Genomic DNA, 26,491 nt, shown 5'->3' with positions numbered 1-26,491 from the left:
AGTGCTTGCCACATAGTAAGCACTTAACAAAAACCACAATTCTTCCTCTTCCTATTATTATTATGTGTCTAAAGTATGGAAAACAATTCAATTCTTATGATAATATTGTAAATACTGATGACTCCCTTTTTCTGCATCAAGAATTCCTGAGCTACAGCAAGGGAGGCAAATGGGAGGCTGCAGCCAAAACTCCAAAGCCATAATGGTCACACCCCAAAGGAAGGGGCTTGACAGTTGCTTGATAATAACAGAGATACATCTGAAATTTCTTAATCAGTCAATCAATCGCATTCACTGAGTGCTTACTGTGTCCAGGACACTGTACTCACTGATATTTCCTGGACTCTCTGCATTATTTGGTTCTCCTGAAATTACCTCTCCTTTATTTAATAAGGTGATTTTATAAAAATTAGAAAACGAAACCTTAATACTGATGTTTTGAAGAAAACTCAAGTTTCTGTATTAAAGGTTGGACTTCCTTAGAATAGGGAAACATTTGAGACGCAAGCCAAAGTTGCTGAATGGGGCCATCTAAATTCTGAAAAAAAAAAGTGCCTATAACTTTTTAGAAAAATATATCCATTTTTTTAATTACACATTTTAGGTTAGTCAGCAATAAATATTTTTGGAAGCAGTTTTAAATTTTCAAGCAAGGGGAGAAATTAGATCAATTACCTTTCCTCTGTTTTTTCAGCATTTCAGCCATAAATGTTTCTTTCACTTTATGGCACAGTGACTCTTTATCTATCTCAGCATTAATTTTTAGTAGAATATTTTGCTGATCTGAAAACAATTTTTCCAAACTAGGCCAAGTATCCAGGAAACCTGAAATTCTATAAAATTAAAAGGAATAATGAGTCACTCGCTTTGGAAATGTTTAAATCAGATTAGTAAGGTTGTCTGAAAAAATACTCAAATATATCAGTGTAATACAATTTGTGTCAATTTCAAAAAAGTCAGCCATCCTGTACTTGCCAATTCCCTAAAATTGTTTGCTTCAGGTTACTTTTCTAAAGTGCCATTTTGCACTCATTTCCCCACTATTTGGGGGGAGTGTAGAGATACGTGCAATATCTGCTGCTTGGATCATTTGAGAAAAATGGTCCAAGCAGCAGACTAAACCATGGGCTGCAGAGGCTGGGAGATCAGTGAAGACGCAGTAGTCCTGGTGGAATACAACAAGTGACTGGACGAGGGTTGTGGCCATTTGGGTGGACAGGAAGGAGAAAACCTTGGAAATACTGTGGAAGAAATCTAGACAGGATTTGGTGGCAGACATTGCGGGAGTTGACAGAAAGTGAGGAATCCAGGTTTGGGAGATAAGGTGTTGTTGACTGTGATGGAAAAGCTAAGCAAAGGAGTGGACTAGGGAGAGAAAACGAGGAATTCAATTTTAGGCATTACTGAGGTTAAGGTTAATACACATGGAAGTGTTCATCCAGGAGACAAGAGAAAATATGAAACCGAAGTAGAGGAGAGAGGTAGGGTTCTGCAATGTAGGTTTGGAAGTAATCTGTATAGAAGTGGGAGCTGAAGTGTTGGGAATGGATAACCTCCTCTGAGAGAGTGAGCATCAAGGAAGAAGACCCAATTCAAGATGGCTGACCAATTGAGAGCAAAGGAGTTGGAGAAGTGGGGCTTCTAATTCCTGAGGGACTACTAAGTACCCTAATGATTAGCTAATTTACTTAGTGCTACCAACACCGTTTTCTGTTTAGAAAAATATTTATGTGAAAAATCAGGCATCTAAATATACTGAGAAGTGACTCATGCAGAAAAACTTATTCATATAGACATTCACAGAAAAAAAACCACCCTTTGGATTTGATTAAAGGATTCCATTTTACATGGATTTATTATTCAAAATATTGAAATGCTGTTAGTTACAAGTACACTTGAAAAGTAAGCACTTCAACTCACTACCTGTCAATAAAGGAGTCCACTTTCAAACGTGTTTCTCAAAATTCAAGCACTCCTTGGTATTGTGAAGCCCTGTTGGTGGCCACTCCTTATTGAATTTACTCAGAGCAACAGATAGATTGCAACAAATTCAAGTAATAAATAGTTTTCTCTCAACCTGTAACCGCAAGTACAGTTGGGGATGACTTTACATTCTCAGTGCAGTTGGTGTTAAAGTCACCAGTTCTGATATATTAAAATCTGGGACAGGCCCAGTGTGCATTTCTAAGGTGACTGTGAGTCAGTAACATTGACACCAAATGAACATTGGTACTGTCCCTGATTTTAATATCTCAGAACTGGTTCAAGTGTAAGGTTCAGTAATAAACCATGAACAGAGAATTCTGCTTCAAACCGACCTGTGTTGTACTTGATCCCTCAGTACTTCTCTTCTTTCTTTGACTTGAACATCTGCATTTTCCTTAGCACTTCCTTGGAGCATTTCCACCTCTCCCATTTCATCTATTAAATGAAAAATATTCACTCAGGACATATGTATATAAAAACATCTAGAAATCTGTTGCAGGCTAGATCCTCAATGAACCGATTTTCTAGATCTGAATTGAATCCAGTATTTTGTGACATTTTAAGATCCACTGGGTGGGAACATGTCTGCCAACTCTATTGTATCATATTTTCCCAAGTGCTTAGTTCAGTGTTCTGCACAGTCAGGGCATGTCTCCTTGCTCCTCAAAAAACTCCAGTGGTTGCCCATCTAACTCCATATCAAATAAAAACTCCTCACCATTGGCTTTAAAGCAATTTGCCTCCTCCTAACTCACCTCCCTTCTCTCCTTCTACAATCCAGACTGCACACCTTGCTCCTTTAGTGGCAACCTTCTCATTGTGCCACGATCTCGCCTGTCTCAACCCCGACCCCTCGCCCACGTCCTGCCTCTGGCCTGGAACACCTTCCCTCCTCAAATCTGACAGACAATTACTCTCCCCGGCTTCAAAGCCTTTTTGAAGGCACATCTCCTTCAAGAGGCTTTCCCTGACTAAACCCTCCTTTCCTCTTCTCCCACTCCCTTTTGTGTCACCTTGCCTTAATCCTTTTATTCATTCCTCTTCCCAACCTCACGGCAGCTATGTACATATCTGTAATTTTATTTATTTGTATTGTTGTCTATCTCCCCCATTCTAGGCAGTAAGCTCATTGTAATCAGGGAATGTCACTGTTTATTGTTGTATTTTACTTTCTCAAGCACTTAGTACAGTGCTCTGCACACAGTAAGTGCTCAATAAATATGATTAAATGAATGAATGAAATAACATTTATTTACTGAATTTGTCTTAGAGGAGATGGGCTAGAGAATGCTCAACAAGAATAGTGGTCTGGTCTGCAAATCCAATCAGTCAGTCAAATTATTGAGTGCCAACTGAGTGCAGGACGTCCTCCCGCGGTCCTGGAACGCCCTCCCTCCTCACCTCCGCCAAACTGATTCTCTTTCCCTCTTCAAAACCCTACTTAAAAATCACCTCCTCCAAGAGGCGTTCCCAGACTGAGCTCCTCTTCCCCCTCTACTCCCTCTGCCATCCCCCTTTACCTCTCTGCAGCTAAAGCCTCATTTTCCCCTTTTCCCTCTGCTCCTCCACCTCTCCCTTCCCATCCCCACAGCACTGTACTCGTCCGCTCAACTGTATATATTTTCGTTACCCTATTTATTTTGTTAATGAATTGTACATCGCCTTGATTCTATTTAGTTGCCATTGTTTTTACGAGATGTTCTTCCCCTTGACTCTGTTTATTGCCATTGTTCTTGTCTGTCCGTCTCCCCCGATTAGACTGTAAGCCCGTCAAACGGCAGGGACTGTCTCTATCTGTTGCCGACTTGTTCATCCCAAGCGCTTAGTACAGTGCTCTGCCCATAGTAAGTGCTCAATAAATACTATTGAATGAATGAATGAATGAATGCAGAGCACAGAACTGGGCATTTGGAAGAGTACAAAAGAAATAAAGGATATGGTTCCTGTTCTCAAATTATGTTCAGTCTAGTATTCAAAGACAAATGGATCAGAATTCAGAAGTATAGAGGTTAAAGTGAAGTGCCAGTGTGTTTATCTTAATGTGAGAATTTACATGTGGCTTCCATCTGTGTCAGCATGACGTTGTGTGTCAATGTGAGTCTGTGTGGGCCTATCAATACATATGTGCCTGTGTTTGTCCTAAGGCTTGTTGTGTTTTTGGCAGTGGCTATGTCCACTCTGTGTTTGGAGTGGAGAAATCAGAAAGAACAGCATGCCTTTATTAAATCCAAATACTTGCATAGAAAAATTTCAAAGTAATACAGGTTTTTATCCTCACAAGTCTCATTGAAATTAATGAGAACTACATGATTAAAATTTTAGACCACTTTACATGGTTCCAGTGAGATTATACCTAACATATTCAGTTCAATTCCTTGTTCAGAGTTCTACCATTCATTGTTGGAAAAGCACAGGCAAATTGAATGCAATTTGAAGAAAAGCATCCAAAAAACTAAGTGCTTGAAAGGACTAATTTATGATGCATAATTTCATTAAATGACATAGATTCTAGAAGTCTGCTAATAAAAATATATTTGCATAGAACAGTAGAAAGATGGTAATTTAAGTGTAAATTACAATATAAAAGGACTGAAATTAAGAAATGAACAGGTTAGGCTGAATATGATTAATAACTAGATGCAATGTCCAGATCCTCTTTGTATAATTTCAGAGAATTCCAAAATCAATCACAATTGAAATGACTCTGATTCACAGAAAAATATTAGACTATGCAGCACTCTTGGAAGAGAGGTAGGGTAAACCTTGTGGCTTGAGATACTTAAAATTAAACTAGACAAAAAACCACCCAAAGATTATAATGATTATAATTAGAGGACACTTTCAGTAATGGGAATTATCTTCTTTCTTGAGTGTGTATTTTGTTGAGCAAAGGAGAAACTTTTTAGTGGAATCATCTTTTCATTACCAATGAATTTGGCTGAAGAATATTTATCAACAATATAAAATACATAGTTATTTGGGATGTTGGAAGAATGGTGGCTACCAGTAAACAAAAACATTTTGGTTAACAAAAATGAGAATGCACTGTTCAAGTAGATTAGCAAAACACTTTGCTGCTTACTTGCTCAGTAAACTGAAACAACCTTGCTGTTGAGATCTACATTTGCACTACACTGTACTGAACACTTAAAAATAATTCAAAAGAAGTTAAAGATTGACCCCTGTCTTCAAGGAATTTATAATCTAATAAGGGCTAATGGGAAAGACAGTAGACATAAATGGTTAAATAGACAATATACTGGAAGGCAGTGTGTCCTAGTGGAAAGTGCACAGGATTGGGACTCAGAAAACCCTTGTTTTAGTCCTAATAATGATAGTACTTGTTAAGTACTTACTGAGTGCCAAGCACTGTACTAAAGGCTGGGGCGAATACAAGCAAATTGTGTTGGACACAGTGCCTGTCCCACATGGGGCCCACAATCTTAATCCCCATTTTACAGATGAGGTAATTGAGGCAAAGAGAAGTTAAGTGACTTACCCATGGTCACAGAGCAGACAAGTGGTGGAGTTGGGATTAGAACCCAGGTCCTTTTGACTCCCAGGACCGTCCTCTATCCCCTAGACCATGCTGTTGGCTCTGCCATTTGTCTGCTGTGTTACTTTGGAAAGGCCACTTCACTTCTCTGTGGCTCAGTTTCCTCATCAGTATAATGAGGACAAAATACTTCTCTTCTATCACTCAGTCTAGGAATCCAATGTGGGACAGGGACTGTATCAGATCAGTCCCTATGCTTTGTCCAATGATTGGCACATAGTTAACAGGTCATACCATTATTCCTATTATTATAGATTAATGTGAAAATAGATAAAGTATCTGATGGTTGGATGGAGTCTCCCAATAGGAATGACAGTTGAATCTTGGTCCTGAGATTCAAATCTGAGATCTGTAAGAAAGGGATCATAATGCTAACATCTTGCTCAATGTCACTTGTATTCTCTCTTCCCAATTTGCTGTGACACAGGATGGACTGAAAAAGTAAGCAGGCAGGGACTCAAGCACATTTTTTTTTAATGGCATTAAGTGCTTACTATGTGCCAGGCACTGTACTAAGCACTGGGGTAGATACACACTAATTAGGGTGGACAGAGACCATGTCCCATGTGGGGCTGATAGTCTTAATTTCCATTTCACAGATGAGGTAACTGAGGCCCAGACAACTGAAATGATATGCCCAAGGTGGCACTGCAGAGAAGTGGCGGAGCAAATTGCACATGAAGGTTTCTATGTGCAGGACCCCTGTAGGGCCAAAGTAACCCAAGTATAGTATACTGCTGATTCTATGCTATGATAAGCTCATTATGGGCAGGGAATGTGTCTGTGTTGTTGTATTGTTCTCTCCCAAGAGCTAAGTACAGTGCTCAATAAATGCGATTGACTAACTGTATGATCTCAGTTGCCCTGGTAGCTGCTGTAGTCTTTGCTTCTCATGTTAGCCAGTTATTTTCAGGGTTGCCGCTGGGCCTGTCCACCTCAGAAATGTCCTAAAGTGGTTCTTAACGTCTGTCTCCCCCCTCTAGACTGTAAACTCGTTGTGGGCAGGGAACGTGTCTGTCGTATCGTGCGCTCCCAAGCACTTAGTATAGTGCTCTGCACATAGTAAGTACTCAATAAACATGGTTGATTGATTGATTCTTTACTCAGAAACCTTTATCATTGATGGCCTAGCCCTCAGCAGGTCTCCTGATCACCGGTGCAGTGTTCTTTCCATTGTTCCAACAGTAGGACGGGGTGGACAGAATGTGTATCTAGCTAAATGATGAGAAGGATGATGGGATGGCATTCAATGGGGACTGGCTCTTGAGGGACTTGATTTTGGAAGAAACTTTGAAGGAGTTTAGAGATGGAGTTTAGGGAAGTAGGGGCAAATGGAGAACAGTGCGAGCCGTGGGTCAGAAGCTGAGAGTTGAGAGCGAGAGACAGTTTTGAGGTTTGCTTGGAAAGACCAGAGCCCAGGTTGCGGTTCTGTGGGAGAAGAGAGCAGAGAAGTAAGATGGAAGCATTCTGGAAGTTCGGTGAAGCTGAGTTTTCATTTTATGAGAAGCAACGGGGAAGGCTCTAGGAGAAGTCTATCCAGCTCACTTATATTAACCCCTTCCCTAGTCAGTCAGTTAACCATGTTTATTGAGCGCTGATCGTGTGCAGAGCACGGTACTAAGCACTTAGGAGGTGCTTATAATAACAAACAGGCACATTCCCCACCCACAAGGAGCTTACATTCTAGAGAGGGAGATAAAAGCTGATATAAATTAAGAAATTACAGACACGTAAAAAAGTGCTGGGAGGCTGGGATGAATAAAAGGAGAAGGTCAGGGTGATGTAGAAAATCAGCAAATGTGTTCTGATCACTGCAAATTCATTCTGCTGAATGGGGGCATTTCCTTCAGTGGAAAAGTCAGCTGCAATTGTAAGAAGATTTCAGTTGTCACTGGGTAAAGTCCCTGTAGAACAGGGTTTTACCTATTATTTTCATAGTTTTCCTTCATGATCAAAGATAACATGATTACTGGTCACTGCTTCCACGTGCCCCACTAGATCTTTCACAGAATATGTAGATAATAATCATAATAACGTTGGTATTTGTTAAACCCTTACTCTGTGCTGAGCACTGTTCTAAGTGCTGGGGTAGATACAGGGTAATCAGGTTGTCCCACATGACGCTCACAGTCTTAATCCCCATTTTACAGATGAGGTAACTGAGGCACCGAGAAGTTAAGTGATTTGCCCAAAGTCACCCAGCTGAGAGGTGGCTGGGCCGGGATTAGATCCCGTGGCCCCTGACTCCTAAGCCCATGCTCTTTCCACTGAGCTATGCTGCTTCTCAAATATTCGGTACTGTTTTCAATTCTGCCTTTTAATATCAATATTGTCTAGAAGTCATTTGCAATAAATAACCATTCCATCTCTGATTATCTAATAGAGTTACTTCTACTTCAGCTGGGAACGTGTCTACCTACTCTACTGTAATTCTCCCAAGTACTTAATACAGTGTTCTACATACAGTAGGTGCTCAGTAAATATCATTGATCGATTGATGGTTCACTTGTTAGCTCACTGGATCCTATCAATTAAATGGCCACTAGGAGTAGACCATACTCTCCCATCACAGCCCATTGCTCTGGATTGTTTATGATTGTGCTTCACCATTGTTTTTCTATACTGCTTCTTTCCTATCACTCAATGGCATTTATTGAGTGCTGGCTATGTGCAGAGCACTGTATTAAGCACTTGGGAATAAAACAGAGTTGGTAGACATGGCCCCTGCCCTTAAAGAGCTTAGCATTTAATGGGAGAGACATCCATTAACATAAATTACAGATAGAGGAATCAGCAGAGTAAAAAAATACGTGCAAAAGTGCAGTGGGATAGGGGTAGAGTAATTTTCAAAGAGCTTAAGGGGTACGGTCGTTGTGGGTAGGGAATGTGTCAGTTTATTGTTGTACTGTACTTTCCCAAGGGTTTAGTATAGTACTCTGCACACAGTAAGTGCTCAAGAAAAACGACTGAAAGAAAGAATGAATGAATACAGAACCGATTGCGGAGGTGATGCAGAAAGGTGGTAATGAGAAATTAGTCAGGGAAGAATTTTCAGAGAAGATATGCTTTCAGTAGGGCTTTAATGATGGGGAGAGTAATGACCTTTCAGATGTGAAGCAGGAGGAAGTTTCAGGCCAGAGAGAGGATGTGGGCAGGGGGTCAGTGGCAGGGCAGATGAGATCAAGGTACAGTGAGTAGGTTGGTGTTAGAAGAGTAAAACCTGCAAGCTGAGTTGCAGTGGGAGGTCAACAAGGTAAGGTAGGATAGGGGAACAACTGATTGAGTGTCTTAAAGCCAATGGTAAGGATTTTCTGTTTGATGGGGTGCATAGATGGACAACCACTGGAGGTATTGCCAAATAGGTAGATGGGGACTGAAGGATTTTTTAGGAAAATGATCTGGGCAGCAGGGTGAAATATGGACTGTTGTGGGGTGAGGATGGAGACACAGAGGCCAGTAAGGAGGTTGATGCATGAGTTGAAGCAGGACTAGCGTGGAGCAAGTTTGGATGGGGAGGAAGGGGTGGATTCTAGAGATTCTGGGAAGGTAGAACTGACAGGATTTGGTGTCGAGCTGTATATGCAGGTTGAATGAGAGGAATAAGTCAAAGATAATGCCAAGATTATGGGCTTGCAAATCAGAGGGATGTTAGTTTGATTTACAGTTATGGGTACATTGTGGGAAGAAGAAGGCTTGGGCGGGAAGATGAAGAGTTCTCTTTTGAACATGTTAAGTTTGAGATATTGGTGGAGGTGTCCTGAAGGCAGGAGGAAATGTTAGAAATAAGAGGAGGAAAGAGGTCAGGGCTGGAAATGTAGATTTGGGAATTATTTACAAAGATGGTAGTTGAAGCCATGAAAACGGATGAATTAACCCAAGGGAGTGGGTGTAGATGGGGAGTTTAGAACTGAGCTGTGAGGGACCCCCTCCACCCCACCACCCACCATTAGATGGTGGGAGTTAGAGGATGAGCCTGCAAAAAAGACTGAGAAAGAGTGGTAGAGAGATTGGAGGCAGTAAACCAAGTAAACAATTCACTCTGTGATCACTTTATTTTAGTGCATTATAGGGGACCTACTGTCAGTCTTCCTCCTTTTAGCAGGGCACAACAAATCTATGCTCTGATAAGCAGGGCACAGCAAATCTATGCTCTGATAAGCTTGTGTGTGACATTGATGGAAGTGACATGTAAGCCAGGTCAAGGGCTTGCAGCCCAACGTAACATTGAACCTGACTGCTGTTCTTCAGATCTTCAATATAATCTGAAGCTTGATGGCATTTTGTTGCCACTCTCACTCTGTCCACCTCCTAAAAGACATTCCTGATTTCCTTTTCTATTTCTTTTTCTTGCTTTGTGTGTTGCATTGCCTAGGTAACACAATCAGCGACAGTCTTCGGTTCTGTATTATGGCAAAAATTTTCCATTGTGTGTCAGCGTTCCCAGGTGCAAGCTGCTACCCAAACTCAGTCCTCTTCAGGCTTATTTTCAGCTCAAGCACTGCAGCGATTTTAGAAGGAGCTTCATAATCATTTCCATTCCCTTTTCTATGTTGCTTATGGAGTAAGCATTGGAGTAGAGTAGTTTTGGGATATCTGATTCAAGGGGCAAGAGTCAGCTGCCCTATCAAATTGATGAGCAATCTATCAGTTGTATTTAGTGAGTGCTTACTGTACGCAGAGCACTGTACTAAGCACTTGGGAGAGTGCACTATAACAGTGCAACAGAGTTGGTAGATACATTTCCTGCCCACAATGAGTTTACAGTCTAGAGTGGGAGACAGACATTAACATAAATGTATAAATTACGGATGTGTACATAAGTGCTGTGGGTCTGAGGTGGGGAAGGGTGAATAAATGGAACAAATCAGGGTGAGGCAGAAGTGGGTGGGGGAGGAGGAAATGAAGGCTTAGTCAGGGAAGGCCTATTGAGGGAGATGTGCCTTCACTAAGGTTCTCTGGGGGTTGTGTAATTATTGATTCATAAGTGGAAGCAGATGAAAAAGGGCGAACAAAATATCACCAGAGGGGAGTTGGAAAACAAAGCAAAGGCTTAGTTTGCTAGCATATGAAACTATGGGATTTCTGCAACAGGAACATTGCATACAGATCTGATCCCTGCATCTTGGAAAGGACATAATAGATCTGGAAAAGGAAGAGAGAAACCAGATGAATAGATGATGGCAAAGCTTCTGAATGAGGTTACATATAAAGGACTGGATGTTTCATTTTGTGAAGAGGAAAGCTGCTGAAGACTACAGAATTCTCAAATATGGGGACATAGTGAACAAGGAATTCAATGCCACAGTAAATGTGCAAGCCAAAATATTAGTTCATTCAAGAGACACCGAGAGAAGTTCAAGGATGAGAGGTACATAATATAGACTGTAAGCTCGCTGTGGGTGGGAGTGTATCTGTTATACTGTACTCTCCCAAGATTTTAGTACAGTGCTTTGCGCACGGTAAGCTCTCAATAAATGCAGCTGACTGATGGACTATTCAGGGGAATTCAGGGATGGAGAGGGAAAAGTAAGGGATGTTAGATGATCCTTCCCTAATGATTAAGTTGGATACCAAGGTGAGTCACCAATACCATGGTCCATCAAAAATGCTGTTGTCAGCATGGGCCATTGGCTTGTTTCAGTAATAGAAATTCTTATGCTATTATGCTCTTGCCTCCTTTATTTCCATTGCCTTGTTTACATCCTTTTCATCGACTCATCTCTCTCGCTCAACTCCTATATTCAATCTGTCACCAAATCCTGTCAGTTCTGCCTTCAGAAAAATCCACCCTTTCCTCTCCATCCAAACACTTATCATATCCCACCTTCACTATGCATCAACCTCCTTGCTGACCTCTCTCTTCCTATCTCTCCTCACTCCAGGCTATACTTTCTTTTATTGCCCAGATCATTTTTCTAAAACAATAATAATTATGGTATTTGTTTAGTGCTTCCTATGTGCCGAGCACTGTTCTAAGTGCTGGGGTAGATACAAGGTAATCAGGTTGTCCCTCACGGGGCTCACATTCCTAATCATTTTACAGATGAAGTAACTGAGGCACAGAGAAGTTAAGTGGCTTGCTCAAGGTCACACAGCAGACAAGTGGCAGAGCCGGAATTAGAACTCATGTCCTCTGACTCCCAAGCCTTTGCTCTTTCTCCCCACTCCTCAGAACCTCCAGTGGTTGTCCATCCACCTCCGCATCAAGCGGCTTACTGTCATTTTTAAAGCACTCATTCAGCTTTCCCCTCTTATCTTATCTCGCTGATTATAGTAGGAAATCAGTGTACCTGTTTATCCACTGTACCTCAATCTCATTTATTTTGCTGCCAACCCCTTGCCCATCTCCTCCCTCTGACCTGGAACTCCCTTCCCCTCCATATTTAACAAACCACCACTCTCTCCACCTTCAGAGTCTTATTAAAATCACATCTCCTCCAAGGGGCCTTCCTCATTTAAGCCCTCTTTCCCCTAATCCCTCTTCCTTCTGCGTCACCCTTGCACGGGGTCTGTATCCTTTTAAGCACCTGATAGTCTCCTCAACCTTAGCCCCACAGTACTTATGGAAATATCTGGAATTTATTTATTTATACTATGTCTGACCTCTCCACTTGACTATAATCTTGTGGCCAGAGAACATGTTTATCAACTCTGTTGTATTGTTACTTCCACTGTGAGCTCCAAGTGAGACAGGGACTGTGTCCAACCTGATTAACTTATACCTGCCCCAATGCTTAGAACAGTTCTTGACACATATTAAGGGCTTAATAGATGGCAATATTATCCTTATCATTGTACTCTCCCAAGTGCTTGGTACTGAGAGGCAGAGTGGTCTAGTGGAAAGAGTATGGGCTTGGGAGTCAGAGGATGTGGGTTCTAATCCCAACTCTGCCACTTGTCTGCTGTGTGACCTTGTGCAAGTTACCTAACTTCTCTGTGCCTCAGTTCCCTCTTCTGTGAAATGGGGATTAGACTGTGAGCCTCAGTTGGACAACATGAGTCCCTTGTATCTACCCCAGCACTTTGAACAGTGCTTGCACATAATAAGCACTTAACAAATACAATAGTTAATTAATACAGTGCTCTGCACACAGTATTCTTTCAATAAATACCATTTACTGAGTGATCCTTCCTCTTGTCTGGAACCCCCTCCCTCTTCATACCTGGCAGATCACAGCACTCCCCCTTTGCAAAGCCCTTCTGAAATCCTATCTCCTCCAGGAAGCCTTTGCCAATCAACCTTCCTCTCAATTATTACCTGAGCAGTTCTGTGCCAATTATGCATTTCCATACTCACACCCATCAGTAGCACTTCTGAACACATCTACTATGGGTGGATTAATGTAGCCAGATGCGTTCTAGACCAGAACTGGTATGGTATGGAAAGAGCCCTGGTTTGGGAGTCAGAGGTTGTGGGTTCTAATCCCTGTTCTGCCACTTGTCTGCTGTGTGACCTTGGGCAAGTCACTTAACTTCTCTGTGCCTCAGTTACCTCATCTGTAAAAATGGGTATTAAAAATGTGAGCCCCACGTGGGACAATCTGATTACCCTGTATCTATCCCAATGCTTAGAACAGTGCTCTGCACATAGTAAGTGCTTAACAAATACCATAATTATTATTATTATAGCAGCCCAGGGAGTTCTTTATGGCAAGGAAGTGGCTGGTCAAGTAGAGACATTTGTATCATGTAAATTGGAGGATGACACAGATTTTCTCTACCAACTTCAAATGTAGCATAATTGGGAAGTAAAGCTATACCACACAGAGGCAGTCATGACATTTTGTTTCCTGATGTGGTAGAATGTCATAAATCTAAAAAGGCACCAGAGAGGGGCACCATGTTCTAGAGATAATTACCAACAAGAGAGCGAGTCAGTAAGTTTACTAATGAGACTGTGAGACATTTGTCATCTGACCGTTGCTCTATTTAACTGTTCTTGTGAAGTCAAAATGGAACTCCAGTCTTTCCTAAGTGCTTCACAACTGGCTTGTGGTTTGGTTTCTGTCTGGGGAGTGTACTATAAAGATTGTGGCCCCAAGGAAAGGTGACATCTGCCCCCATTTTCTTTTTTTTTTTTGGCATTTGTTAAGCATCTACTCTGTACCAGACTCGGTACTAAGAGCTGGGGTAGCTACAAGCCAATCAGGTTGGACTCAGTCCATGTCCACATGGGGCTCACAATGTTAACCCCATTTTACATATGAGATAACTGAGGCACAGAAAGGGTAAGTGACTTGTCCAAGGTCACACTGCAGACGAGTGGAGGAGCTGGGATTAGAATTCAGATCTTTTTGACTCCCAGGTCCACATTATATCCACTAGGCCATGTAGCTTCTCTTGCCTGGCCAGTTTGCCCAGCGTAAACAGCTCGATCAGTTCAATTTGTACTACATAGGTATGTTTCACAGGAGGGCCCTGGTCAACAAAATGGACACCCCCGAATAATCATTAAATAACTTTGATTCTTTGGAAATCAATCAGTGGTATTTATCGAGCACTTACTGTGCACAGAGCATTGTATTAAGCAACGAGGAGAGTACAGTGCAACATAATAGATGGAAGTCCAACCGTTATGGCCTAAACAGTTGTAATAAAGCAGAAAACTCTGGGCTACTGGAAAATTCAGGCTGGTCCCTGAGAATAAGCTATGGTGAGGGGATCATTAGTGAGTGTCCACTTACTAAGCACCCTACTAAGTGATAGGAAAAATACCAGAGTTGGAAGATGAGATCTTGGTCCATAAGGAGCTTAGACTACAGGGGAGACAGCCATCAAAATAATCAAGCAACAATCAGATTAATTGAGCAAATACTGTGTGCAGAGCACTGTACTAAATGCTTGGTAAAGTATAATATAACAATATAAAAAGAGTCGGTAGACAGCAAGCTTACAGTCAGATTAGGGATAGGGAAAATGGTAGAGTAATAGGGGAAATAGTAGATCATGTACATATGCTGCTCACTATGCCTTGTTCTCACCTTTCCCGCCGTCGACCCCGGCCCCCATCCTACCTCTGGCCTGGAATACCCTCCCTCCTCTAATCTGCCCAACAACCACAGTTCCCCCTTTCAAAGTCCTACTGAAGTCTCACCTCCTCCAAGAGACCTTCCCAGACTAAGGCCCCCTTTTTATTCATTCATTCAATAGTATTTATTGAGTGCTTACTATGTGCAGAGCACTGTACTAAGCACTTAGAATGTACAATTGGGCAACACAGACAATCCCTGCCCAACAACAGGCTCACAGTCTAATCGGGGGAGACAGAAGTACAAAAACAAGACAACTTAATCACAGTAAATAGAATCAAGGGGATGTACACCTCATTAACAAAATAAATATGCATCACCCCGACTCGCTCCCTTTGCTCTACCCCCGTTTTCCTGCCCCACAACACTTGTGTATATATGCGCACATCTATAATTCTATTTATATTAATTTCTGTTTATTTGTTTTGATGTGTGTATATCTATAATTCTATTTATTTATATCGATGCCTGTTTACTTGTTTTGATGTCTGTCTCCCTACTTCTAGACTGTAAACCTGGTGTGAGCAGGGATTGTCTCTCTTTATTGCTGAATTGTACTTTCCAACAGCTTAGTTCAGTACTCAGCACACAGTAAGTGCTCAATAAGTACTATTGAATGAATGAATATGCTGCCATTTTCTACATAAGCCTGGGGTTCTTGACCCCCATTTCAATAATTATTTGAAAATTAAATTGAATATGACCTCTGCCTGCAGTGGTGACCGCTGCCTTCTTTCCCTCCACTTCTAGACTGTAAGCTAACTGTGGACAGGGAATGTGTCTGTTTATTGTTGCATTGTACTCTCCCCAGTGCTTAGTACCATTCTCTGTACACAGTGACTGCTCAATAAATATGACTGATTGACTGACAGAGGGTAACTGCTCCCAGCATACTCCATGCACGCTGGAGATAAAACCTGTTGCCTTGCAACCTGGGATGCCTCCATCCCTGCCGGGAAAAGGAGGCATGGTAACCGCTTCCAGGCACACCTGCAGCAGGAGGCCTCCACAAAATCCTGGAAACACTGAGCGCTGCTGGAGTCATTGCTGTGCTATAGCTGTGCCCTGAACTTTGTGCTATAGCTGTGTCCTGAACTTTGACCCCATTTTGCCTATTTGTGTGTGTTGTGTTTCATCACCCCTGATGTGTTGGCCTCCAATCCCTTTTCCCCACTTATGCTCTTGGATTGTGAGCCATCCCCTGTCCCACTCCTCCCACCCCTAGAGGCAGGGACTATTATCTAATTCCCACCTGAGTATTTTCTCCCATTGCTTAGTACAGTGCTCTGCTCTTATTTAGGATTGAATAAGAACTATTTCTAACACTACTACTAATCAATCTAGGAAACTCCAGCCCTATAGATATGGTAGAAATACAAGTGACCGGAGAGAAGGGGATGGATTTCAGGAAAACAAAATAGCATCAATATCCTCCTTTCATTTCTTCTGAGAGGCAAGTTGCATGGGACAACGTTAGGTGGAAAACCTTTAGAAATGTTTAGTCCCTGGAATAAAGCAAGTCAGTCATCCCACAAAAGTAGCATTCCTTCATTCATTAACTACTCCAATTCATTTGCTTCAACAATGATTGAACTTACCCATCAGGTCTTTCAGGCGATTTAGTATGATGGTATCTGAAATATCTAGTAACATAACAAAATCAAATGCAGGCGGAGGTAAAGGTGCTTCTTTTGTTGCAGTGGGATCGATAGCCAATGAAGACTTTTTGAACTCAGTGCTCTCATGTCCCATTTTATCTGGATCAGTTCCCGTGAGAGCCTTCTCAAGTAGTTTTGCTTGATATATTGTCATTGGAAAACCATCCATGATCCATCCTTTTTCTGGTTGAACTTGACTGAAAAAACAAAGAACAAACCAGTAGCCAATATCTACAAACTGCATTTTAAACCGAGACCCTTAAACTCCTCAGAGATAGAGATCATAACTCTTCTTTTTAAGCTCTCAAATGCCTTAGCCCAATATTCATCACAAAGTTGGTACTCAATTAATACTGATGAGTAAATGAAACAAAGATAATCTTCCTCTTTATCTCCCTTCAAGGTGTACCGATCCCATCACTTACTTTGAGTGTTGTAGGACTCTTGCCTGAAATAATTTTCTCCTAAAAATGGGGGGAGGAGGAGGATAGAAATACACTGGGCTCTTGTTAGGCCTATCATCCCAGTCCTGAGGGTATGTACCTAGCTTCTGGGATCAGACAGGAAAATTGTTGTAACTGCATTGGTTACTGCCTGGCCCTGATCCTGATATGACTTTGTATTCTTCACTTAGAGGACATTACAGTCTCCCTTTTCCCTGAGGTTACATGGGAATCCTGCTTAAGAATGCACTTGGGGCCTTAAGGCAGATGTCTTCTACATCAAGGGAAAAAGAACTTTACTGTTCAGCTCTAGTTGCAGCTCCTCCTTCCACTGAGCCCTGACTTTCTATGGTTCTCTTATCTCTTACACTCTCCAGTTGCCAGTTTTGGTTTTACTAGACTGTAAGCTCTTTTTTGGGCAGGGAACATATCTACAACTATGTTATATTGAACTCTCCCAACAACTTAGTGCAGTGTTCTGCATGCAGTAAGTGCTCAATAAACAGTACTGAGTGATTAATTACCAGACAAACCTCCTTGAGATCTTCCCTGTCTTTTCCAAGCCATCTCTCAAGTCTAGAAATCTGTCCCTGTGTTTCCCTACCAAACCAAGTACTTTTTCCCATTCATTCATTCATTCATTCATTCATTTGTATTTATTGAGCACTTACTGAGTGCAGAGCACTGTATGAAGCCTTGGAAAAGTACAATATAACAATAGACGGACACATTCCTTTCTCTCAACAAGCTTGCAGTCTAGAGGGGGAGACAGATATTGATATAAATAAAGAAATTACAGATAGGGCTGTGGAGCTGGGAGCGGGGATGAATAAAGGGAGCAAGTCGGGGCAACGCAGATGGGATTTGGAGAGGATTAAAGGAGGGCTTAGTCAGGGAAGGCCTCTTGGAGGAGATAAGGCTTCGAAGTGAGGGATAGTACTTGTCTGAGGAGGGAGGGTGTTTCAAGCCAGAAGCAGGACGTGGGCAAGGGATCAGCAGCAAGACAGATGATCTTGAGGCACAATGAGAAGGTGAGCATTAGAGGAGTGAAGTGTGTGGGGAAAATCACGCTCAAGATTCACCTTTTACCCCAAATCATCCTAGCTTAGTTTTCTCTGGTTAAGCTCCTTTTGAGCAGGGAACATGTCAATCAATCGTGTTATACTCTGCTCTCCCAAGCTCTTAGTACAGAGCTCTGCACACAATAAGTGCTCAATAAATATGATTGATTTGTTTATTGATCAGGTAACTCCAACACTCGAATAACTACTTAACTTTCTTTTCTTATGACCTCGGATGGCTAAGTATGATGGGATATAACATAAAAGGTACCAGTGATTTTGTATTTTCATTTATCATCTATGCCTTTATAATGGAATAAAAAGAAAATACAAAAATATCCTAAGGTAAGTTTCTTGAGGGTGGGGGCTGAGTCATTTTGGGAATTTCTCTGTTTTTAATACATTGCTCTTCACACAGATAAAAAATCATTATTGTTGACTCACTGGCATATTATTATAGCCCTTTGTTTCCATTTAAAATTACTTTCTATCAAAAAATGTTCAGGTTTTACAAAACTTAATGCTTTTGATGATTTTCAAACATGTTTTGTATTTGTCAAATTCAGCCAAAGTCCTCGTGTTCTAGGTCACTGGGTCAATCTGTTAGGGATTCCTGAATGACCGTGAGCTCACTGTGGTCAGAGAATGTGTCTACCGACTCTGTTATATTGATATACTGTATTGTCTCAAGCGTTTAATACAGGTTCTGTACCCAGCAAGCACTCAGTAAGTACACTTGACTGGGAGGGAAGCTGGGGCCACCCAGCTCCTATTCAGACCCAGACTTGGGGGTGAGGGAGGCGCCATGGATACTGTTCACCCCAACATCAGAATGAAAACTTTGTAGTTCCTTCTCCTGCCAGTGGTGCCGGACTTGGAAATGGGGTACAGAGTATTTAGAGCTGGTCCCTCTGCTTCACATCCAGAGCTACTGGTAAAGGAGAGGTGTCCTCATTTTCCTTACTCCCTCTCATTCATTCATTCAATCGTATTTATTAAGTGCTTACTGTGTGCAGAACACTGTACTAAGCACTTGGATAGTATACTACAGCAAGTAAAGAGAGGCAATCCCTGCCCTTCTGCTTCACCTTTGCCCTTGGATCTGTATCTTTTAGGCATTAATAGTCACCCCACCCTCAGTCCCACAGTTTATGGTGATATTTGTTAAGCACTTACTATGTGCCAGGTACTGTACCTAGCGCTGGAGTGGATACAAGTAAATTGAGTTTGACATAGTCCCTGAACCTTAAGGAGCTCACAGTCTCAATCCCCATTTTACAGATGAGGTAACTGAAGCACAGAGGAGTGAAGTGAATTGCCCAAGTTCACACAGCAGACAAGTGACAGAGCCAGAATTAGAAACCGTGACCTTCTGACTCTCAGACCCAAGTTCAATCTACTAAGCATGGATCTGTAATTTATTTGTATTAATGTCTGTCTCTCTCTCTAGAGTGTAATCTCTTTGTGTGCAACTTTGTGGAATCAAACTTTCCCAAGTATTTAGCACAGTGCTCTGCATAGAGTAAGCACACAATAAATACCATTGAATGATGCTCAGCTCCTATTCATGAACCAAAAGCCATTGCTAATAGGACCTCAGAAATACTTCCAGGCACTTTTTTTCAACAGTTTGTTGTTGAAGCAGTACATATCAACAAATCTCAGTGAACAAAGAAGGACATAAACCAAAAATGCTGAGCCCTAGCAGAGCGGCTTAGTGGAAAGAGCATGGTCGTGGGTTCTAATCCCGGCTATGCCACTTGTCAGCTGTGTGACTTTGGGCAAGTCACTTAATATTTCTGTGCCTCAGTTACCTCATCTGTCAAATGGGGATTAAGACTGAGCCCCACATGGGACAACCTGATTACCTTGCATCTACCTGAGCGCTTAGAACAATGCTTGACACATAGTAAGCACTTAACAAATACGATTGTTATTATTATTATAGAGGAAAGGAAAGGTTATCCCCATAACCCCCAACCAGACATTGTATAAACTGAACCTGTAGAAGAAGTGGGGAGTTAAAGAGGCTTCCACAGGATCTGCTACTCATTTGCCCCTCTTTCCTCCTCTCTTAGCACACCTGACTCCCCTCCCCACTGTGCTTTCTGGCCACTAAATTTCTAAGTTTCCACATGCACTCTCCCTCCCTGATCTCCTCTCCAAAGAGGATAGAGAGAGGCAGAAGTCCAGGATCCCTTCCCTAGTTTACTTTAAGTTCGTCAAGAATATCATTTTCTAATATTCAACTTATATGACATTTTCTAAATGTTATGCATTTTGAGCCATGATAGGCACTTATTTCTTGTTAATTATCCGTGCTAAAAAAGACCAGTTTATGCATACTTGATGGCGTTCACCAGGATGTCAACTAGCAATTCATCAGGAATACTTTTTCCCAGCTTCAGCAATTTTTCTGAACTTGCACCAAGAAAAGCACGTAAAGTTAACTGTAGGGAGGAAAAAAAAAGTTATAGTCCACCTGTTTAAAACAAAAAGACTTCTTTCTGTGTCACCCAAGCACTTATATACCAACTCACTCTTTTCTTCCCCTTTCCCTGTGTCCAGCAAGTTCAAATCTCTCCTATTGAAGCACCTATTTCTTGACCCTATCACTCCCTTCAGCTATCACATCTTTCTGTTCCTGTTCCTGTCTTAAATCTTCAATTGATCTTTAGAAACCCACTGCTTTATCGTCCTTTGCAACTCTATTCTTAACCCCCTGCATTCTAGTTTTGGTCCTCTTCACTGTACTGAGATTATGGTCACTGAAGTTTCCATTGCCTTCCTTCTGGTTAGATCAAAAGGACTACACTCATCTAAAATTCCTTGGTCTATCTACGATACTTGACCACTTCCTCCTCCTCCTAAAAACTGTCTCTAGGCTTGGTTTTACCACCTCAGTACCCTCTTGGTTTCCTTTGTATCTTTCTGATGCTTCTGTTGGTCTCCCCTGCTGACTCTTCATTGTTCCTTCTCCCTCTAACTGTGGATGTCCTACAAGGTTCAGTTTGGGGCCAACTACTCTCATAAATGGACATTCACCTCTTGGGGACTTCATCCACTTGTATGGTTTCAGCTACATTTCTATGCAATGGCTAACTATATCTACCTCATCAACCCTAATCTCTCACCTGCTTTAGAGTATCACATCTCCTCCTGCCAATTGGCTATTTCGACTTGGATGACCCACTAGCACCATAAACTCAATAGGTCCAAAATTAAACCCACCTTCCCTCCTAAACTTTTCCTCCTAACTTTCCCAACTCTATTACATGCTTTATGAATTTTTTTCTAGAAAAATAAAGGGGAGAACAGGGAGGGGTACAGCCATTATGGAATAGCGAGTTCAACCATATCCAACCGTTCCAACTTCGTCATTTATTGAAGTCTTCAAACTTCAGTAGATATTTTATGGGGGAAATATCCAATTTCAGGGAGAACAAGCTGTAAAAGCTGAACTTAAAATTATTCTGAGTTGGCTTCAGGCTGTCTTGGGCAAAACTCAAATCCCCATGAATTTCATTCTGCCTCTTTAAAAAAAAGTAATAATTTTAGTCTCTTAAATGCATAAAAGCACACTGCAAAAAGAAACAAGCTTATAATTTTAATGGAACTCTACACAGTATATACTTTTCTCATCCATAATTTAATCAAGCAATTTCCCCTTAAGAGGGATAATGAATATGTTACAGTAACTGTAATTCTATTACACATGGATTTTCCCATTCCATTCATATTATCACACTGAGAAGATGGTAAAATTTCAAACAATACTTTTAGAAAACACCAATTACAAGTTAAAAATAAAGAAGGAAGTTTTAGAGTGGCACTGAACAGAAAATAAAATCTAGATGGATAAGATAACACAAGTGAGCAATTCATCTTCCTTTACATCTTCCTGTAAGAAAAAAAGAAGTAGAGAAAATTAGTTCAGAGGTAAGTGGATGGTAGATCCCAGTCACCGAGAGAACCTGGAGCTTCTGAAGGATCTGAAATAGCGGAGAAAATGATTCAAAAATCTATTTTGTGATAAATAGGATAATGCAATGAAACCAGGTAAAGAGAAGAACGGGGAGTCTACTGGATTGCTTTGAATTCGCTGTTTGAAATCCATGAGCTAGAGACAGATTTAGTAATGCAATAAAACAGGAAAGGACTGTAGTAAAACAAAATTATAGTACAAATAAAAACTGATAGCAGAGTCAGAGTTATATGTAAAGGAGATGTGGAATAAAATAATGATTCCAAGTAAAGCTTATGTTGGAACATTTTCACGATTCTAGAATCAACAATAAAATCCTTACAAATGGCCACTTGCCCACTCACCAGCAGTTGGGCAATAATTTTATTGAATAAATAGTAAAGGATGCTTATATTTAATTATCTTTGAAATTCTTAGTAAACTCATGTTCGAATCAAAGATCTCTGTGGGCTAGGAATCCATTTTACCTCTCTGCTAATGCATTTTTGTTTGAAAAATGTAGACCAGGAAGCATATTACCTTAATCCAAGAGACAAGGGCATTGTTAATTTATTCCGTGTCAGCCAAAGACCATGCTTGATAATACACCCCAACATAGTAAAAGTCAAAATCAGATTATTATACATACGTTGGATAGTTTATCTTCACTCGTGCTTGAATTCACTTCCTGATGTTGAGATGGGGTTTTTTTACTAAACTCAGTACCTAGGAAGAGAAAAAGTACTATGAACAAACTTCTTGGTATTTATTACCCTGTGCTCATGAAAATTCAGAACGAATTGTACTGGCTAGAGCAAGGCATTCCTCTCCCAAACATTTTGCAAGTGCATCTGAATGTGGATTTAATATGCCAATTCTGTACGAATCATTTGGCCTGCTGAGAATGTGAATTATGTCACATTTGGGCTATTTCTCCACAAAGTGGAGAACTGAAGAAATAACTTAAGATTGGCACCCCGGCAGGACTGTTGAACCCAGAATTGTGCTGAGAACATCTTAGAGTGGTGAGGAAAGGGTGCTTCCTTCCACCTCACCTTGCTAGAGAGAAGCAGCCTGGCATAATGGGTGGACCACAGGCCTATGAGTCAGAAGGTCATGAGTTCTAATATGAGTTCCACCACTTTTCTGCCGCATGACCTTGGGCAAGTGACTTCACTTCTTTGTGCCTCAGTTATCTTATCTGTAAAATGGTAATTGAGACTGAGCCCTACATGAGACAGGAACTGTGTCCAACTACATTTACTTGTATCTACCCCCAGCACTTAGTTCAGTGCCTGGCACATAGTAAGCATTTAATAAATACCGCAATTATTTTTATTATGATTATTAGGACTGTGGAGGCAAGAGAAGGGCACTTGGACTGAGGGGATTTCACCTGAGTCCCTTCCAGGGACTCATTACCCCTCAGTACCTTGAATGTTCCAGTGCCTAGAGTGGGGACAAGGATCCAATTGACGTCTGTTTCATTCCCACACTGCTATCTTCAGTGGGCTGATTGGCTGACTTTCTAGGTGGCAGCTAAAAATAGCTTTCATCAGTGGTCACAGGATGAGCCAAACCTGTTTAGCAATGGTCCTAACTGGACAACTGAAACAGAGGCATATTTGAAGGTTTTTCTCATAGTGAGCCACAAAAACCCAAGTTCATCACTGATGGTTCCCTTTGGTGCCAATTTCTGGTGTTTTCAAAATCTGTAAAGATGGGTTTAGAGTGGATTCACTGATTAGATGAGGAGATCCAGCTACGCACATACATGGTTTTTATATTTGAAAATGTTACTTCTGGTAGTGAGAGGAGTGAGAACCTAACTATGCTTGTAGATGTGATTGAAAAGCTACGGAAACCTACTGATCCCATTGATCCGTTTTACCCTAGGTGCACAGAAAGAGAAAACGTATTTTGCACTTTCAGTTACTAAAGAACAGATAATCGATCATATTTATTATGCTAACTGTGTGAAGAGCACTCTAATAGACACTTGGAAGACATAAGAATTAATTCTCCCAATCTGAGACAGACTGTCAGGACATACGGGGCTCAGAGAAGCTCATTTTTGATGGGCTCTTCTCTTTTTTTTTTCACATGGAATTTGTTCATTACTTACTATGTACCAGGCACTGTACTAAGTGCTGGTGTAAATACAAGTCAATCAGTTAGGATTAAGTCCATGCCCCATGTGGGGTTCACAGTCTTAATCCCCATTTTACAGACGACGAAACTGAGGCACAGAGAAGTTGTGACTTGCCCAAGGTCACACAGAAGACATGTGGAGAGGCTGGGTTTAGGGCGCTCCCAGGCCAGTGCTCTATCCACTAGGCCATGCTGCTTCTAGAGTGCACTCCATGTAGTCTTCCCCAACTACAAGTGCAACCAGTTATCTCCATAAGAGAACCACAACTTAAATTGGTCAAATATGCAGTATTGCCTTCACAGTTTGTAATCTAAAAATTCCAAACAAATAACACTGTTAGTTTATCTAACAAACAGTTCAAAAGATGAGACAAGAAGCATGTCTAAAATGAAATAAAATCAAGGATTGAGCACTTGCTTTTATCTGGACAGCTTCCAGTAAGATAAAATATACGAAAATATATTGTCCTCACAAACAACTACGTCTAATTCACTTTCCCTGTCAAGAAGTTCATTCTTGGGTAAAAGGTGATCATGGAAGAACCACTGTCTCAATTTCCACTTGTTCACTCAATTCTCCCACATACCCCAGGTTGTTCAGACAGAAGCTCATTTATTGCTGTTGGCTCTCAGATAAACAGTCTGCAGTTAAAACAATGTACAGTCTTTTAATCTGTTTGACTGCAGAGAATCAATAGACTCCACCCTGTGTCATGGGTTAGAGCAGGCTAATACCCCTGCCTGAGTACAATGAGCAAGAAAACAAAGATCAAAAGCCACTACAGTTCAGTAAGAATAAATGGAAAAATCCCAAAACTTTCTCTATAACATTTTCCCCAAGCCAGGTAAAAGAAGTATGGGTGATGAAATTTCAAGTTTCTTTGTGTTAAGTAACTAAAAAGTCATTTTCCTTCTCCCTGCCTCAACTTCTCAACCTGCCTCTTCCAGCCACTAAGTTCTCTTCATTATTTTTACGCTCAGTAGAATGCAGAGATGCAGGGAAGACTATAGCTGGCATCTCAGCCCACATAACATGGAAGGTCCATGAGGAAATCTTCTGGATAACTCTATAATAAGAATAACCAATTGTCTGCCAATCAAGTCACCAAATTAATACCATCTTTTATTGGCTAAGTTGATACAACTGCGCACATACCTGTTGTCTTGGACAATGAAGACTTGCTCTTTATGACCTGTGAAAGAGGTCACAAAGAGATATGATTTTTCATTTGCTAGATCTTTGTAATATTACCAATGGAATTATTTTTCGCATGTTAAGGATTGGGTGGCAAAAACATATACATCAAATCGATTAAATTAATTTCCCTCTCCCTCCACTTCCGATATGCCACAGAACGTCATCATGGAATGAGAAGTCAGGGAAGGGATCCTGGCTACTTGCAGTATGCAAAAGTTGGGGAGGGCAAGGAGGAAGTTTCTTTCAGAGAATCATAATGTGCTGGCCTTCTCTCTCTTCCTCCATGACCTCAGTTAATCAATTAGTGACCTCTGTTGAGCACTTACTGCCTGTAGAGTCCTGTGCTCCCTGGGTGGAGCACAATAAATTATTCACGATAACTGTCCTTTAGTAGTTTTACAGCCTAGCAGGAGAGGCGAGCATTAAAATAAATTACAGGTAGGGAAAGCAACCTAGTATAACATACTTACAAAATTGCTGAGCGGGAGGAGGGGGCTAGTGGAAAGAGCACAGGGCTGGGATTCAGAGGACCAGGGTTCTAATCCCAGCTCCACTATGTGACCTTGGGCAAATCACTTTTCTGTGCCTCAGTTACCTCTTCTGCAAAATGGGGATTAAGGCTGTGAGCTATACATGGGACATGGATTCTGTCCAACCTTGCATCTACCTCAGAGCTATGTATAGCGTCTGGCACATAGTGCTTAACAAATACCATAGTATTTGGCGTGGGTGAGTACTTACAAGCTTAAGTGCTTAAGTATTTACACAGTGTATACATGAAATGGTACAGAGGGAAAATAGGATGAAGAGTTGACAAATTCATTGGAAGATGGGGAGAATGGTGTTTGTCAGTCACCAAGTATGAGGGAGTTTTGGTTTTTTTTAGGATATTAGTTAAGCAGATACTCTGTGCCAGGCATTGTACAAGCACTGGGTAGATACAAGGTAATCAGATTGAACACAGTCCGTGTCCCATGTCCCACAATGAGGTAGTTGAGGTCCAAGGTCACACAGCCGATAAATGGCAGAGCTGAGATTAAAACCCAGGTCCTTCTGACTCTTAGGCCCAACCTTATGCACTAGGCCATGTTGCTTCTCAGGCAGGAGTTCCAGGCAATAGAGAGGGCGTGAGCAAGGGGTTGACAGTGAGATAAATGAGACTGAGGCACAATGAGGCCCAGTGAGGCCCAGCTGACACTTCAGACTTAACATGACCAAAACAGAACTCCTAATTTTCTCACCCAAACCTTGTCCTCCCTGTGATTTTCCCATGACTGTAGACAGCACCACCACCCTTCCCACCTCTCAAGCTTAGCATTATCCTTGACTCTTCTCTCTCATTCAACCCACATATTTAATCTGTCACTAAATCCTGTGAGTTCAACCTTCACAACATTGCTAAAATCCTCCTTTTCCTCCCCATCCAAACTGCTACCATGCTAATC

At 41.3% G+C, this 26,491-nt stretch overlaps 1 protein-coding gene across 3 annotated transcripts in view; it reads right to left on the bottom strand.

Annotated features, from left to right (window-relative positions):
* SPEF2 (sperm flagellar 2) overlaps positions 1–26,491 on the bottom strand; it is a 171,695-nt gene that overhangs the window by 77,115 nt on the left and 68,089 nt on the right. For all 3 annotated transcript variants that reach the window (XM_029060866.2, XM_029060865.2, XM_029060869.2), the window contains 6 exons: positions 25,005–25,041; positions 22,347–22,423; positions 20,080–20,183; positions 16,170–16,426; positions 2,319–2,421; positions 676–833 (listed from right to left, as the gene is read on the bottom strand). In XM_029060866.2, the coding sequence (XP_028916699.1) occupies positions 676–833; positions 2,319–2,421; positions 16,170–16,426; positions 20,080–20,183; positions 22,347–22,423; positions 25,005–25,041 (736 nt within the window). The remainder of the gene's footprint in view (positions 1–675; positions 834–2,318; positions 2,422–16,169; positions 16,427–20,079; positions 20,184–22,346; positions 22,424–25,004; positions 25,042–26,491) is intronic.

Source organism: Ornithorhynchus anatinus, chromosome 3 (assembly GCF_004115215.2).
Source record: "Ornithorhynchus anatinus isolate Pmale09 chromosome 3, mOrnAna1.pri.v4, whole genome shotgun sequence".
In the NCBI taxonomy this organism is placed as follows: Eukaryota; Metazoa; Chordata; class Mammalia; order Monotremata; family Ornithorhynchidae; genus Ornithorhynchus; species Ornithorhynchus anatinus.
Note: the sequence above shows the minus strand (reverse complement) of the source record. Positions and strands in the feature narration are given on the sequence as shown.